The sequence below is a fragment of the Otolemur garnettii genome, unplaced genomic scaffold (genome assembly GCF_000181295.1).
Source record: "Otolemur garnettii isolate 467f Iridium unplaced genomic scaffold, OtoGar3 scaffold00022, whole genome shotgun sequence".
Lineage (NCBI taxonomy): Eukaryota > Metazoa > Chordata > Mammalia > Primates > Galagidae > Otolemur > Otolemur garnettii.
Genome location: NW_003852417.1, coordinates 7457677 through 7472267, shown reverse-complemented (window position 1 = coordinate 7472267; position 14591 = coordinate 7457677). Strand labels below are relative to the sequence as shown.

General features: G+C 36.5%; 1 protein-coding gene across 1 annotated transcript in view; it reads left to right on the top strand.

The window, feature by feature from the left end:
- The window catches only part of NBAS (neuroblastoma amplified sequence), a 367205-nt gene that overhangs the window by 31111 nt on the left and 321503 nt on the right, over positions 1–14591 (top strand). Inside the window, 1 exon segment of the mRNA XM_023511811.1 lies at positions 926–1148. Coding sequence (XP_023367579.1) covers positions 926–1148 — 223 coding nt within the window.

Here is a 14591-nt window from a genome sequence, read left to right as displayed (position 1 = left end):
TTATGATTTTATTTCTTTTGAGGTAAAATTTACATAGATCTTAATTGTGCATGTATTGGCTAGTGAGTTATGATAAATGCATAATTTGTACAATTTAAACTTTTGCCAAGATACAAAACCTTACCATCATTGTAGAAAGTTCCCTCATGCTCCTTTCCAGTAAATCTCTGTCCATACCATCTCCCAGAACAGCTACTGTTTAAAAATTTTTAGTTATAGATTTGTTTTGCTTGTTCTTATAATTCACATTATTGGAATCACTTATAATTGGCTTTCCATAGCTGTGGATTTTGCATCTGCACATTCAATCAACTGCATGTTGAAAATATTTGGAAAACAATCCTATCTGTACTGAACACATGCAGACTTTTTTCCTTGCCATTATTCCCTGAACAATACAGTATAACAGTTATTTACATAGCATTTACATTGTATTAGGCAGTATAAGTAATCTAGAGGTGACTTAAAGTGTGTAGATTATATGGAAACACTACACCACTTTTATATCAGAGATTTGAACATCCTTGGATTTCGATATACTTGAACCAACTCTCCACAGATACCTAGGGACAACTTTAGTATGTACTTTTTTGCCTAAGTCTTCATTCAGCATAATATTTTGAGATTCATCCATATTTTCACATAGATCAATAGTTTATTCCTTTGTATTGCTAATCAGTATTCATTGTATGCATTTCTTTTGTTTTTTTTTATCCATTATTCTATTGATGGACCCCTAAGTTTCCAGTTAAGTGCTATTGTAAATAAAGCTGTTATGATCTTTTTTGTGCAAGTCTTTGTAGATAAATATTTTCATTTCTCTTGGGTATCTTCAAGTTGGATTGCTGAGTCATAGGGTAGATGTAGTTTATTTTTATAAAAACTGCCAGTAGTTAGATCAATTACCTTCCCCACTATAATGTAGCAGAGTTCAGAAGTTTTTCATCCTTAGCCATTTTTGGTGTTTGTCTTTTTAATTTAATTGTGTATTTAGTGACATCCATTGTGGTTTAATGGTATTTGTTTCTTATTTACCTTCCTAAATTTAGTGTTGGAACAAACCAGAGCTACCAAGAGAGTCACTGTTTCAGCTTCAGTAGTCATTATCCTCGTGGAATCAACACAGCCATTTACCATCCTGGTCACAGGTGAGCAGCCATTGTTCTCTTATTTAGTGGAATATTAAGTAGATAGAGAAATCTTGGCACAGATTTAGGGAAAAGAAACTGTCCATTTTGATTCTTATTTTGGCTTCTTCTTTTCCTTCTTTATGCATAGTTACCCTTAATATCTGTAATATTGTTGTCATCTTCCTATTATTATTCATGCTTATCCATCTGACCAGAGCTGCTCTGAGCCAGATGGGGGCACTGGGGATATGGATTGAGGAATCTCTTCTTTTCTTTTAACCTTCTGGACCTTATTTTTCTCATCTATAAATTACTCAAGTACCTATCTCAGCATTATTGAGAGAACTACTGAAGTACCATGTCCAAAGTGCCCTCACACAGAGGACCTCTTTAGACATTGCTTCCCTTCTTTCTTTCCATGGAAGTTAGGGTTGCATTGGTTTTCCATGGTCCCTCCAACAGTTTTATCCCATCCTTCTTAAATGTCACTGCTGCATGTATTTGGCATTTACATGGAGGGTTACTGGAAACCTTATGACATTTTCTACTTCCATTTATTTCTTTCTTTTAATTTTGTTATGTGAGAATGAGATTTACACATATCTTTTAAGTTAGCTAAGCTAACTGTTTGGTTCTCTAGATGGAAACTATGCCAAATTTGAGTAAGACAAACTTGAGTTTTTAATTTTGGGACACTCTCTGTCTATTGGCACATCCTTATACTCTGTGGCTCTCAGTATGCTTAAGACTTTTTGAATGAAAATGTATGCAAGTTTCATATTCTGTTCAGTCATATACCTGTGTGGTGCTATTGTGGTATTTTTATATTTTAGAAGAACACACCCACACGGAAGTCCCCTTTGTGCTCCCCCCTCATCCTATCCTCTCTGTCTCTTGAATTTTGTGTACCTCATTCCCTTGCTTGCTTTATGGTTTTCCACTTACTTACACCTAGTTTTGCTGTTTTGACTTGATATGAATGGAATCACACAGGAGACTTATAAGTCTTGCTTTATGATTTGCTTTTTGATTTCCTGTTGTTTTAGTTCATTCATTTTTAACTACTACTAGAACTTTTCATGAGTAGTTTGCAACATATTTGTCTATTCTCCCATAGATGAAAATTGCTTTGTTTTCTTTTTTTTCAGTTTTTTGTTTTAAAAGTAGTACTGTGGTAAAACTTATTGTTTATTTCCTTGACATATGTCTAAGAGTTTCTGCAGGATATATAATTGGGAGTGGAATTGCTGAATTGTCATATAAGTACATCTTCAACTTTATTAAATGAGGTCATATGTTTTCCAGAGTGGTTGTACCAAGTACCAATTTACAACCCTATCAGAAATAGTTGAAAGTTTCTATTGATTCACATTCTCAGTACTCTTGATTATATCAGACTTTCAAATTTGTGCTGCTTTGGCAGGAGTAAAAAAAGTATGTCAAGATACTTGGTTTTAATTTGCATTTCTCTCGATACTGATGAAGTTGAGCAGATTTTTATTTGTTAATGGCCATTCATGTTTTCTCATCTTTGAAATGATTTTTTATATCTTCTTGTGATGGGTTTTAACATTTTTATATAATTTGCATATTAGTTCTGGATCTATGATAATGCATGAGGAATATCTTGTTCTGAGAATGTGACTTGTCTTGTAAAAGTTTTTTCATATATTTACTTTCTAAATTTAAAAAATTTAGGCCAGGTGCAGTGGCTCATGCCTAAATTCTTAGTAGTCTAGGAGGCTGAGGAGGGAGGACTCCTTGAGTTTAGGAGTTGGAGACCAGCGTTGTCTCATGCCTAAAATCCTAGCACTCTGGGAGGCTGAGGAGGGAGGACTACTGCTTGATTTTTAGGAGTTGGAGACCAGCCTGAACAAGAGCAAGACCCCATCTTTACTAAAGAAAAATAGATGGGCTTTGTGGCAGGTGCCTATAGTGCCTGAGCCAGGGAAGCTGAGGGAAAAGGATTGCTTGAGCCCGGGAATTTGAGGTTGCTGTGAGCTGTGATGCCCCAGCACTCTACCCAGGGCAGCAAAGTGAGTCTATGCCTCAAAAAAAAAGAAAAAAATTAAAAGTGTTTTTTGTAGAGATGACATCTTGCTGTTATTGTCCTCATACTCCTGGCTTCATGTGATTTGCTTACCTTGCTTCCCAAAGTGGTGGAATTATGAGCATGAACCACTGTGCCCACCCATATTTAATTTTTATTGAATAAAAATTGCACATACTATCAAGTATTTAAATAGTTTAAAAAAACTGACTCACTTGATATCTTACTTTCCAAAGGTTACCACTTTTGGGTATTTTACTTGATTGCTTTAGTTGTTTTCATACATCTAAATGGAAAGCTTACATTATACTTCTTGATTCTAAATGTACACATTATGTAATTGGCTTCCCTTTATGGAAGATGTGTATTTAGTTTTCTTACTTATTCCACCACATATCCGCTCACTGAACCTTTGCTTGTTCTCTTATTATATTTATATTTATATCATCATTTTTTAATTATGGTTATTATTATGGTTATGTAGATACGATTCAAAGGTGAGACAAGCTTTTACAGTATTTCATGATTGCTTTTCCATTTTTACTTATTTATTCATTAATTCATTCAATAACCATTTATTGACTTCCTACTTGGTGGGATATACTGTTGTAGGTGCTTGGGATATGTCTTCCTCATGGAACATGCAACAAACAATAAGCATAAAGTATGTGAGGAGCTAATTATTATGGGAAAAAGGATCAGAGAGTAGAGGGGTGGGAGAGTAGAGTTCAGGTTACAATTTTATTCATTTATTTGTTTATTTAGATAGTATCTTACTCTGTTGCACTGGGTAGAGTGCCATGGCATCAGCTTAGTTCACAGCAACCTCAAATTGCTGAGTTCAAGTGATCCTGTTGCCTCAGTAGCTGGGACTACAGGCACCCACCATGACACCCAGCAAGTTTTTCACCTTCTCAGCCTTCCAGCATGCTAGGAGTACAGGCTGAGTCACTGTGCCCTGCCCAGGTTACAGTTTTAAATAGAGTATCTGGTTACCTTCATTGAGAAAGTTACATTTGCACAAACACCTGTAAAAGATGAGAATGTTAGTTATTTATGTATCTAGGATAAGAATGTTCTACTCAGAGGGAATATCCAGAGCAAAGCCATGAGTTGGGAGTGTGCTTGGCATGTTCTAGGAACAGCAAGCAAGCCAGTTAGGCCAACGCAGATTGAGAAGGAGAGTAACAAGTCTAAGTCAAGAGAGAATGGTGAATGCTGAATCATGCATGGCATTGTAGGTTATGATGACTTAGCTGGTAACTTCTTACTTGTATGTATTTACTTTCCTGTAGTTAATGATTTTTTTTTAATTTTCCAAGTTTTTAAATGCACTTACCACACATTTCCCCCCAAACTCACCCAATTGTGTAAATCGCCATTCATCAGATCACATGTCAGGCATTTTGTGAATTTCATCCTTTTGAGGAAGCTTCCAAACTTTCTGATCTTGTCCAGTTTAGATTTATACCTGCCATATCTGCTGTCTTGGAGTTTCACTTCCCTATCATCTTGAGGATTCCTTTCATATTTTTCTTTGTTGCATGACGCACTTTATGGATTTCTTGCTTTTTCTCTTTTGGATAATTTAAGTGTTTTGGTGGGTCACAACTTCCTTTTACTTCCTTAGAAAGGGTTTGTAGGAAGTATAATTTTAGAAGCCTTGCATGTCTGAAAAATGGCTGTATTCTATTTTCATGATTAATTAATGTTTAGCTGCATAGAAATGTAGGAAGGACATACCGTATTTTGCTGTGTGTAATGCTCTCGCTTGTATAATGTGACCCATGTTTTTGGCTCAAAGTTTCAGGGAAAAAATCTTTTTTTTTTTAAAATTCAAACTTACAGCTTAAAGATTTTAGTATGTAAAAACTATCTTGACATTTTCCAAGGGATTTTTCAATAATTTTTGTTAACATATTGACTAGATTGCTAGCTCTCACCTAATGTGTACACAGAGAAATATGTTGTTCTTCATTGGCTGAACATGTTTTCGTTGCAAGTTCATCATAAGTTCAATAACTGATTTCTGTGTTCCAGTGATTATTTTACATATGGATATTGTTATTGCTTTCTAGAGTTACACTTTTAACTCGTATTCGTAAATGAAAGAATTAAAAACATTTATATAGATACAGAATTAAGTCTACACATGTGTAATGTACATCTTTATTTTTCCTTCAAAAATTTCAGCAGAATGTCTACATTATACATGGCAAACTATGATAACATGCCCATAGAATTTAGATGATACTGCTCTGTTTTATTCTACCTTTTAGTGTTACTCTCGAGAATTCTGTCATTTTAGTATAAAAACTATGTTTCTTTCTCTGCTTGTTGTTCCCGGTTCTTTGGTATCTAAGATTTTCTTCCCCTCACTGTTCTGAAATTTGAGCATATTATAACTTAGATTTATTAATATCCATAATGCTCGCCCTTTACTTTGGGTACTCATAACTCTTATTTTTGAGAAAATTCTTAGAATTCTTTCTTGGGTTGTTTTTGCTCCACTGTTTTTTCTGTCCTCTCTGGGATTCTGTTATCTAAATGTAGAGTCTCCTAGAACCATCTTTAATATTCTCTTTCTCTCCTATTTCCCCCTTTGTTTTTTGTTGAAAAAAGGAAGTAAAAAGATTGTTTTAATTTTTTCTGTATAAATACATGGACTTAATGAAGAAAGTTTGAAATACTTTTTGAGATCTTTTATAAATATAATGAACTACTGAAGCATGATCCTAATTTTGAAAAATCTGTATTCTAGTTAATTTTTGCTGATATAGTTTGTGTTTTACTAATTCTTCTGGACCTCATCTCATTTTTTTTTTTTTTTTGAGACAAGAGTCTCACTTGGTAATCCTTGGTAGAGTGCTGTGGTGTCATAGCTCACGGCAACCTCAAACTCTTGGGCTCTAGCAGTTCTCTTGCCTCAGCCTCTCAAGTAGCTGGGACTACAGTTGCCTGCCACAATGCCTGGCTATTTTTAGAGATGAGGTCTTGCTCTGGCTTAGGCTGGTCTTGAACCTGTGTGCTCAGGCAGTCCACCTGCCTTGGCCTCCCAAAGGCTTGGATTACAGGTATGAGCCACTGTGCCTAGGTGGACCTCATCTCTTTTTTAAATGATTCATTGTGGTTTTAGTTTTAATTGTTATTTTTAATTTATACATATTCTCTAAAAATCTTTTGTCAGAAGAGAGAAAAGGGAGTTGAAATGAATCTTCAGTGTGCCACAGGTTGTTTTGAGGATTAAATATCTAACACATATAGATAGATGTTCAGGAAATGATAGATATAATTATTACCTTGAGTCAGGTAAATACAATAGTATTTTTTTTTTTTTTACAATAGTATTAATTTATTCCTTTTGACTTGCATGACTCCTGTGTTGAAGAGTTAGTTCTTACATTTTTATGAAATTTAAAGATCAGTTTCAAAGTCTGGATAATTAAAAAAATAAAAATAACTAACTGTAATACGTAATCTGAAATAATGATAAGACTTTTATTTTGAATGTAATTAAGTGATTATATGCAAAGTTAGAGGTCTTCACACTTTATAAAATTGAAAGTAATTGTATATGCTGCAAATAATTACAGATTTTTTTTGTATCAAAACTTTTCTTTTGATTGTAAAATAAACACATTACAAGAAGAAGAGAATCATGGCATTTTAATTTTAATTTTTTCAACTTCTTGTATAAAGGTTAACCCTTTAATAAATTTACTTTAAAATTTTAGGTCTTGTGTTTTCCATGCCTTGCTTCACGAATTAAGTCTTGGATTTAAATGTTGCTGTTAGAAAGGGGCTAGAATTTGTTTTGCTGTGACAAGTTCGGCTATTTGTTGTGAATTTTGCCAAGCCATGACAGTGTGACATGGCTGTACCCTTGTGGAGAGTGACTTCTTTATGTTTAAATCTTTTTTGGTAGCACATTTTATTATGTTCAAGTAAGGATTGCTCTTTGCTCTTTTAAGGCCATTTTTGATTTAGTTCTACTTGATTTTGTTGTTTTAAAGTGTAGTTCCTAAATCCTTCTTCCCAGCACATGTATATACTTTTTTTCTTTAAAATTCTAATCTTCTATTTCTTAAAAAGTCTATTGTTCTGTTGAGTTAGAGGAATTGTCTGTGTTAGGAAGATTGATGAGATAGAAATCCTATTCTATCTTTAATTGGCCTGTTTTCCAGCACTCTCGTATTTATTGTGGCTTGTTATGTGTAATGTGCTATGTTAGATGTTGTGGGAGATAGAAATAAAGATGGAGACACATGCATTTTTTTCTCTTGCACTCACTCTTTCTCTCTGTGTATGTGTGTATGTGTACGTGTAAATATGTATATACCAGAATGCAATCTAGAAATTAAGGGGCTTAGAAAGGATGCTGTACACTGATTTGGGGATCAAGATAAAGGGCTATCTCTTTATTGAAGGACAGGGAAGTATGGAAGGTGGCCCTTGCACTGTGATCTGGGCATGCTGGTCATTTCAGACACAGTCAGTGTGAACAGTAGCAAGAGGAAAGAAGTTACAGTATATTTTGGGGAAATTACAGGTGGTGTAGTTTGGTTGACATTGTAGAGCATGTGTGGGAGGGGAAAGGGAGTGACAGAGTTGATGAAGGGAGGGTGTGGGAAAGGCAGGTTGAGGCCAGATAATTTGAAACGGTAAGTAGCAGCTTATTCTTTAGGGATCTTTTGGGGCACTATTTATATATACCACATTTTGTTGTTGATTTTTTTTTCTATTTTGATGAATGTGCCCTGCTATGGTTTGAGTGTGTCTCCTGCAAGATTCATGTGTGGAAACCTGATGGCCAATGTGATGGTAGTAAGGGATTAGGCTGTGAGGGCTCCTCCCTCCTGAGTGGGATTAAAGGCCTCATAGAAGAGGCTTCACAAGTAGCATTTGGCTGTCTTGCCTTTCTGCCTTCTGCCACACGAGGACGTGTTCCTCTCCTCCAGAGGGGCAGCAACAAGGTGTTACTTTGGAAGCAGAAAGCGGTCCTAACCGGACAGCCAAACCTACTGGTGCCTTGATCTTGGACTTCCCAGTCTTTGGAACTGCAAGAAGATAAATTTCCATTTTTCATAAGTCATCCATTCTCAGGTATTTTGTAATAGCAGTACGGAAGTACTGAGGTATATCCCTCAACTCCAGTTAATGTCAGATTCTTGAAGGCAGGGAATATGTAGTGTACATCCTTGTGAAAGCCTCAGTCTCTAATATGAAAACTTGATGTTTGTTGATTGAGAGATAATGCTCCCTCTGTGGGCACCTTGATTAACTTTTATTTCCTGAGTAAAGAGGGAAAATTGTGTTTACTTTGATTTCCCTTTTCTTTTTCTTCTGTTCGTTTTGTATTTTGTATTTCTCAAATTTCTGTTTTTTTTTCTTACCTCTTTTAAAAGAAGTATCTTTTATATCTTAATGCTGGAATGTTTTTGTTTATTTGGTTTATTTCATACTGACTACTCCACAGTCTTGATTTGTTATAAAAGTCAATATTTCATTTCTTTTTTACCTAGTATTATTTCAGGAGGGTAAGTAGGGTTTATTTGGGATCCTAGGTTTGAAGTTATCACACAGTGAATAGTTATTACTTGATAATGTGTCATAAGTTACATTACTTATTATTTTTAAGGCCTTCACCTTTTGGCCCAGGTTCTATGCAACTAAGAGAATATTTTTTGAGGGGGAAGAAGTTTGGAAACTTAAATATGTTATAAACCAAAAATTGAGGTCCTCTTTTCTTGTTCCACAATAATGTACAACTCTTGGTAGCAGTCAGCTTGGAGATGGATGACTGCATTTAATATTTCTGAATGAAAGCAGGGAGTGTGTGTAAGCACCCTGCCATGCATGACCAAACTTTTCTAGGTGGTGTATATTTTCCATTATGTGGCTTTTTTTTTTTAAATGAAAGAAGCTGAAATATTTATCATTTTAATTTATTTTTGGTTACTCTCTTAATGTGAACGTGTGATATTTGTCATCCAGAAAGGTTTTATAAATGTGAAGTAAATCAGCCAGAGTGGATATGGGGTAAGTTGGTAATATGTGAAGTCAGGGTTTTATGTAATTCATCAGTTTGCCTGATGATGCAAGCATTGTTCAAGAAGAGAAATTGAGATATAGTAAATTCAGTAATATGAAACAAAAATTAATTGTGAAACTTTTGGGATAGGCTCTATGGATATGCTGATTTTGACAATTTTCTTTTTTTAACTCACAGTCTGATGTATGTATTTTATCCTCCTTAAACACTCAGACTATCTCATATTTAAGTCCTGTTTCCCTTTCTAAAATGCCCTCCCAAACCTCACTGCCTTCTCTTCTCTGATCTTATTGTTCTCTTTGCTCCATTTGTTTTCTTGGAGTTTTTCCTAATTCTGGCTGAGAAGGACCTCGTACTTCCTCTGCGTTCTTAGAGGAGCAGACGGTAAGCTTTCAGTACATGGTGGGTTCTGTGCTTCCTGGTGGAGGTTCACATGTAGTCCCTGGCCCTTAGGAGTTTACAGTCTTTTTAAGGAATCATATATTCACAAATAAGCACACTTAATACGAATTAAGTTCAAATAGAAGACTTTATGTATAGATTTTAAAATGGCATTTATTTGTTTCAGTAGTATATAGTTTAAGATTTTGTTCTTCATTTTCTTGTAAATTTCTGTAGGCAAAATCTGACTTATTTGGCTTTGAATCTTCAACAGTTCCTTGATAAATACACAGAGATAATTACTTGTTTGAAGGTAGCTACTTCTAGACCCTAATTTATGTATTAACAAAGTCAGAAGACAGAGGACATGCTTACTCTGTTGGGAGAAGCTTTTCTTTTGAGAAGTCACCCATGCTGAAATTCCTTGAAGACTGATTTTACATGCTTAGTTTGTTGATTTTTAATAAATGTATAAAGTTGTGCAACCAGTGCTATAATCATTTTTACGTCTATTACCCACCAAGATCCCTCATGTCTGAATTTTGTGGATGTAGGTTATACCTTGGTGAAGCTGTAATGTGTAAATAAATGAACCAGAGAGAAAAAAAAAAGTCCTTCAAATGGCCTTTTATTTGAACTCTTTTGTCTTTATGTTAAGAAATACAAACCACCTTTGGAAAAGTATTTAATACTGTGATTGATTAATAATGAATGTCATGTTTATGCAAAAGAAGAATTCAGGCATTTGGATTATTAATTTTTTTTCTTTTAGCCAATTCTGTTTTAGACCAATGGTTTATAAAGAACTTGAGGAAGTATTTACAGTGAATAATAAGCTAGGGTTTCAGTTTGGCTTAAAGTAAGTTATGGTCACATAAGAGTGAACTGGCTGGAGAGTAGTTAGGTAATTGTATTTACTTAAGGTAGCACTGATAGGGACTATTTAAGGCTCAGGAGATGGCATCAGGCATAGTCTTTAGAGAGCTGTTTTCAGGGAGGTGGGGAATACCTTTAAATAATGGTATGCTAAAGGGTTAAAGGGCTATGCTTTATAAACAGTGATTTGGTCATCTCACATGGGCTTCTCTGTTCCCCTGAACAAAATCTTAAACGTTTTAAATACATAAGTCTTTTGCACTCCTGGAATTAAGGTGGTATTCCAAGTAAATACCTAGCACTTAGTGGAGGATCAAAAATGGTTGTTGTGTGAATGAGCTCCTCAGTGACTAGAAGCTAACTTCACTGGCACAGAATAGAAAGATTCTGGGGCTTGGTGCCTGTAGCACAGTGGTTACAGCACCAGCTACATGCACTGAGGGTGGCATGTTCCAGCCCAGCCTCGGCCAGCTAAACAACAATGAAAATTGCAGCAAGAAAGTAGCAGGGTGTTGTGGCAGGTGCCTGTAGTCCCAGCTACTTGGGAGGCTGAGGCAAGAGAATTGCTTAAGCCCAAGAGTTTGAGGTTGCTGTGAGCTGTGATGCTACAGCACTCTACCGAGGGCGACATAGTGAGACTCTGTCTTAAAAAAAAAGAAAGAAAGAAAGAAAGAGTCTGGGCAGGGAAGCCATAGAGTGTGCAGAAACCCACAGTCTCCTAACTCATCACCCTTGACTAGGGAAATAAGAGTTGGTCCCGTAAATGTTCAAATTTTATCTTGTGGAGAAGATAGTTTTGAGAATTACCCTACCTTGAAGGTTAACCCAAGAGCATAGGTAAATCTTATTTTTCTATGAGGTGTAAGTTTCATCTAGACTTAGGAGACTTTTTGAAAGCTAATCAGTAGTCTTTCATAGCCATCATGTTGCCATAAAATTGCCTTTTCCTCTGGTTCCTCAAGTCCTATATATTTGGTGAGATTCAGGACCTTGGTATCTGAAAAGATACACTATTGAGAGCCGGAGGAGCAGTTACGTATTAATTGTAGTGGGAAATTTTTCATAAATTCTAACTACATTGATAATTTTTGTCAAGAATTGCTTCTTCTGGAAAAGGATGAATAGTTAGCTTAGTCATGGTCTTTACCAATTATCTCCCACTGCAGTGAGAAAGTGCATTTGGCCTCTACTAACGTAGCAACCGTAGGCACTGGAGAGATTAACATGTAGCATCGTATCTGCAAACTATGAATGTCAGTAAATTGAGTTGACCTTTTCTTAAGGAGTTTTTCATGTTGCCTTTCAATTTCTCACTTCTCAGCATGAGAAAGTTCTTTCTTTGAGCTTGGTTGGTTTTTTGAAGAGGCATGAAGAGATATCATTTTCTGTTGAGGGAGCTGCGTTGTCTTGGTAGATGTGCATTAAGGAGCTTGCTGAGCTTCACAGACTCATTTTTGGTTTCACAGGCATTTGTTCTGGGGAGGCAGGGAAGTGGAGGTTCGTGGTCCCATCCTATTATCTGTTTGTATTGTTCTCTGTAGGTTGGCTGGCTAATGGAGAATATGCTACGGGTTGGAGAATGTCTGACTCAGAAGCATCTTGGTCCTGTTAAGTAGAAAACAGTTTTATTAATTTGTAGTATTGTGATGTAAGTTTTTGAGAGCTTTTTTGGCCCTTTTGCTTATCACTGATAGTAATTAAATCATATGGAAATCAGCTTTGTCCTTATCTGTCACTCCTCGTTTTGGGGATTCTTTAATAGAAGGGTTAGTTCTCACTGTGTTACAGTTACACATAAGTAGGCCTTTGAAATTTTTATGAAGTTTTCAATCTGTTCAGCTGGTGAATCAGTCAGTCTCTTCCTTCACTTTCTCTTTGAGTGTTTGGTGGTTGTTTAACTTGATGTGGTAACTACATGTCAGGGGATTTCATTAATCTTAAGCACAGTATTTAGCACCTTTCTTATACTTTCCCCCTTGGCTATGAGAACTCTTCCAGAATACCTCTGCAAAGAAATGCTGTTTTAAGAAGTTGGCCAGGCCAGGCATGGTGGGTCACACCTATAATCCTAGTACTTTGGGAGGCTGAGGCAAGTGGATTGCTTGAGCTCATGAGTTTGAGACGAGCCTGAGTAAAGATCACCCCGTCTTTACTAAAAATAGAAAAACTAGCCAAGTGTAGTGGCAGGCGCCTGTAGTCCCAGCTACTTGGGAGGTTGAGGTAAGAGGGTTTACTCAAGCCCCAAAATTTGAGGTTGCTGTGAGCTATGATGCCACAGCATTCTACCTTGGGAGACAGAGCAAGACTCTATGTCAGAAGAAAAAAAAAAGAAAGTTGGCCAGATTGAATTTCTTCTCATGTTAAAAATGATCCTCTTGAGAGTGGAGAGTTGAAAGAAGACTGTTGAGGTAGCTTTAGCTTATTTCATAGAAATAGTACAAATAGAATATTAAAAATGTTATATATTAAAACATATATTGGGTTAGGAGACAGGAGTCCTGAATTCTATTCTTCTCTGTATTCCTTATTAGTGGTATAACCTCAAGGCAACTTATTTACTTTTTCTGAACCACACTTTTCTGGTAGTTCAGTGGGCACAGACCATAGATGGTGTTTTAGCAAGCTTCTCAAACACTAAGGAGGTCCAGGATAGCCTACTAAGAAGCATTTAACAAAAGAAAATTGTGGTGGAGAGTCTGCAATAGGGGTTAGGGAAAGGTACCTGACAGGCAACAGTTAGTAGGCTTTAATAGAGAGAAGGCTAGGGTTCAGAGACAAGGCTTCACTTTTCTGGGAGATTCAGTGTGAGCAAGACTTCAAAAATTAAAGTGTTGTTATTGGGCTGGGCATGGTGCCTCATCGCCTGTAATCCCTGCACTTTTGGGGAAGCTGAGGCCGGAGGATCACTGTGAGCCAGGAGTTTGAGACCAGCCTGGGCAACAGGAGACCTTATCTCTACAAAAAATAGAAAAATTAGTAAGGTGTGATGGTATGCACCTGTAGTCCTTTCTACTCGATTGTCTAAGACAGGAGAATCCCATGAGTCCAGGAGTTGGAGGTTACAGTGAGATGTGATCGGGTCACTGCACTCCAGCCGTGGCAATATAGTGAGATCTTATCACAAAACAACACAAAAAAGTGCTATTATTAGAACAGAAAGTGGAAGTTTGGCTTCAGAACCTGGGCAGTCACTTAAATCAAGATACAAGGTAGACGTGGAATGGACCACATAGGTCCATAAATATACTGTGCTTTTGCAGTGGAGTTAATTAAATCCACCCTAATGACTGAGAGGGAATTAAGTCTTCACATGATTATTATTGGCATCAGCTGTGAGTTGATGGAAGGACACTGGCCAGGGCAGCTAAGAAATCTAAATTAATTTATTTGTTAGTACTTTTACTGACATTCTCTTTGCTAGGCCATTGGCTCTTAATAAGAACAACAAAATTACCTATTGAGAACTAAAAAAAAAAAAAACCTAGCCCTACGCTCAAAGGCTTAATCAGGTGGGTTTGGGATGGGATCCTAGCATCTGTTTTATTAAAAACCTCTATAGGTGATTTGGATCCTTTCCTCCTTATAATTAAGAACCTTTATACAAAGGCTCTGGTAGATGTAATAGAATCAATTGGATTATGAGTAGGATATGTTCTCTGCTTTTGAAGTTGCCCTAATGAGGGATAATAATATACATCATTTTACCTGCCATTTCCCTTCCACTGCTTGTGGCTGCCCAGAATACTGGGCTGGGAAATACTGTGAGGCCAGGTTGTAAGAACTGACATTGATGGGTGACACAGGTGTAGACGTAGCCAAGCTGGGGATCTTTCTTTCTCTTGTCTGTCTTTGTGGGGTATCTGTCTGCAGTTCTGTGTTTATTCTATCTTTATAAACATTTCTTGAAAGCCTACTATGTGTCACTCAGATTGCTAAGATGCTAGTAGGGGGTTGGGATAACAACATGAGTAAAACACAAGTTGATGCCATCAAGATTTGATGCTCAGAAAGTTTTCCACAACACAGCATTTCCTTAGCAAGATTAGCCTAGTTCCTGCTCTGGCTTCAGTAACCCAGAGCATGGAATTTGTCAGCTTGCAGA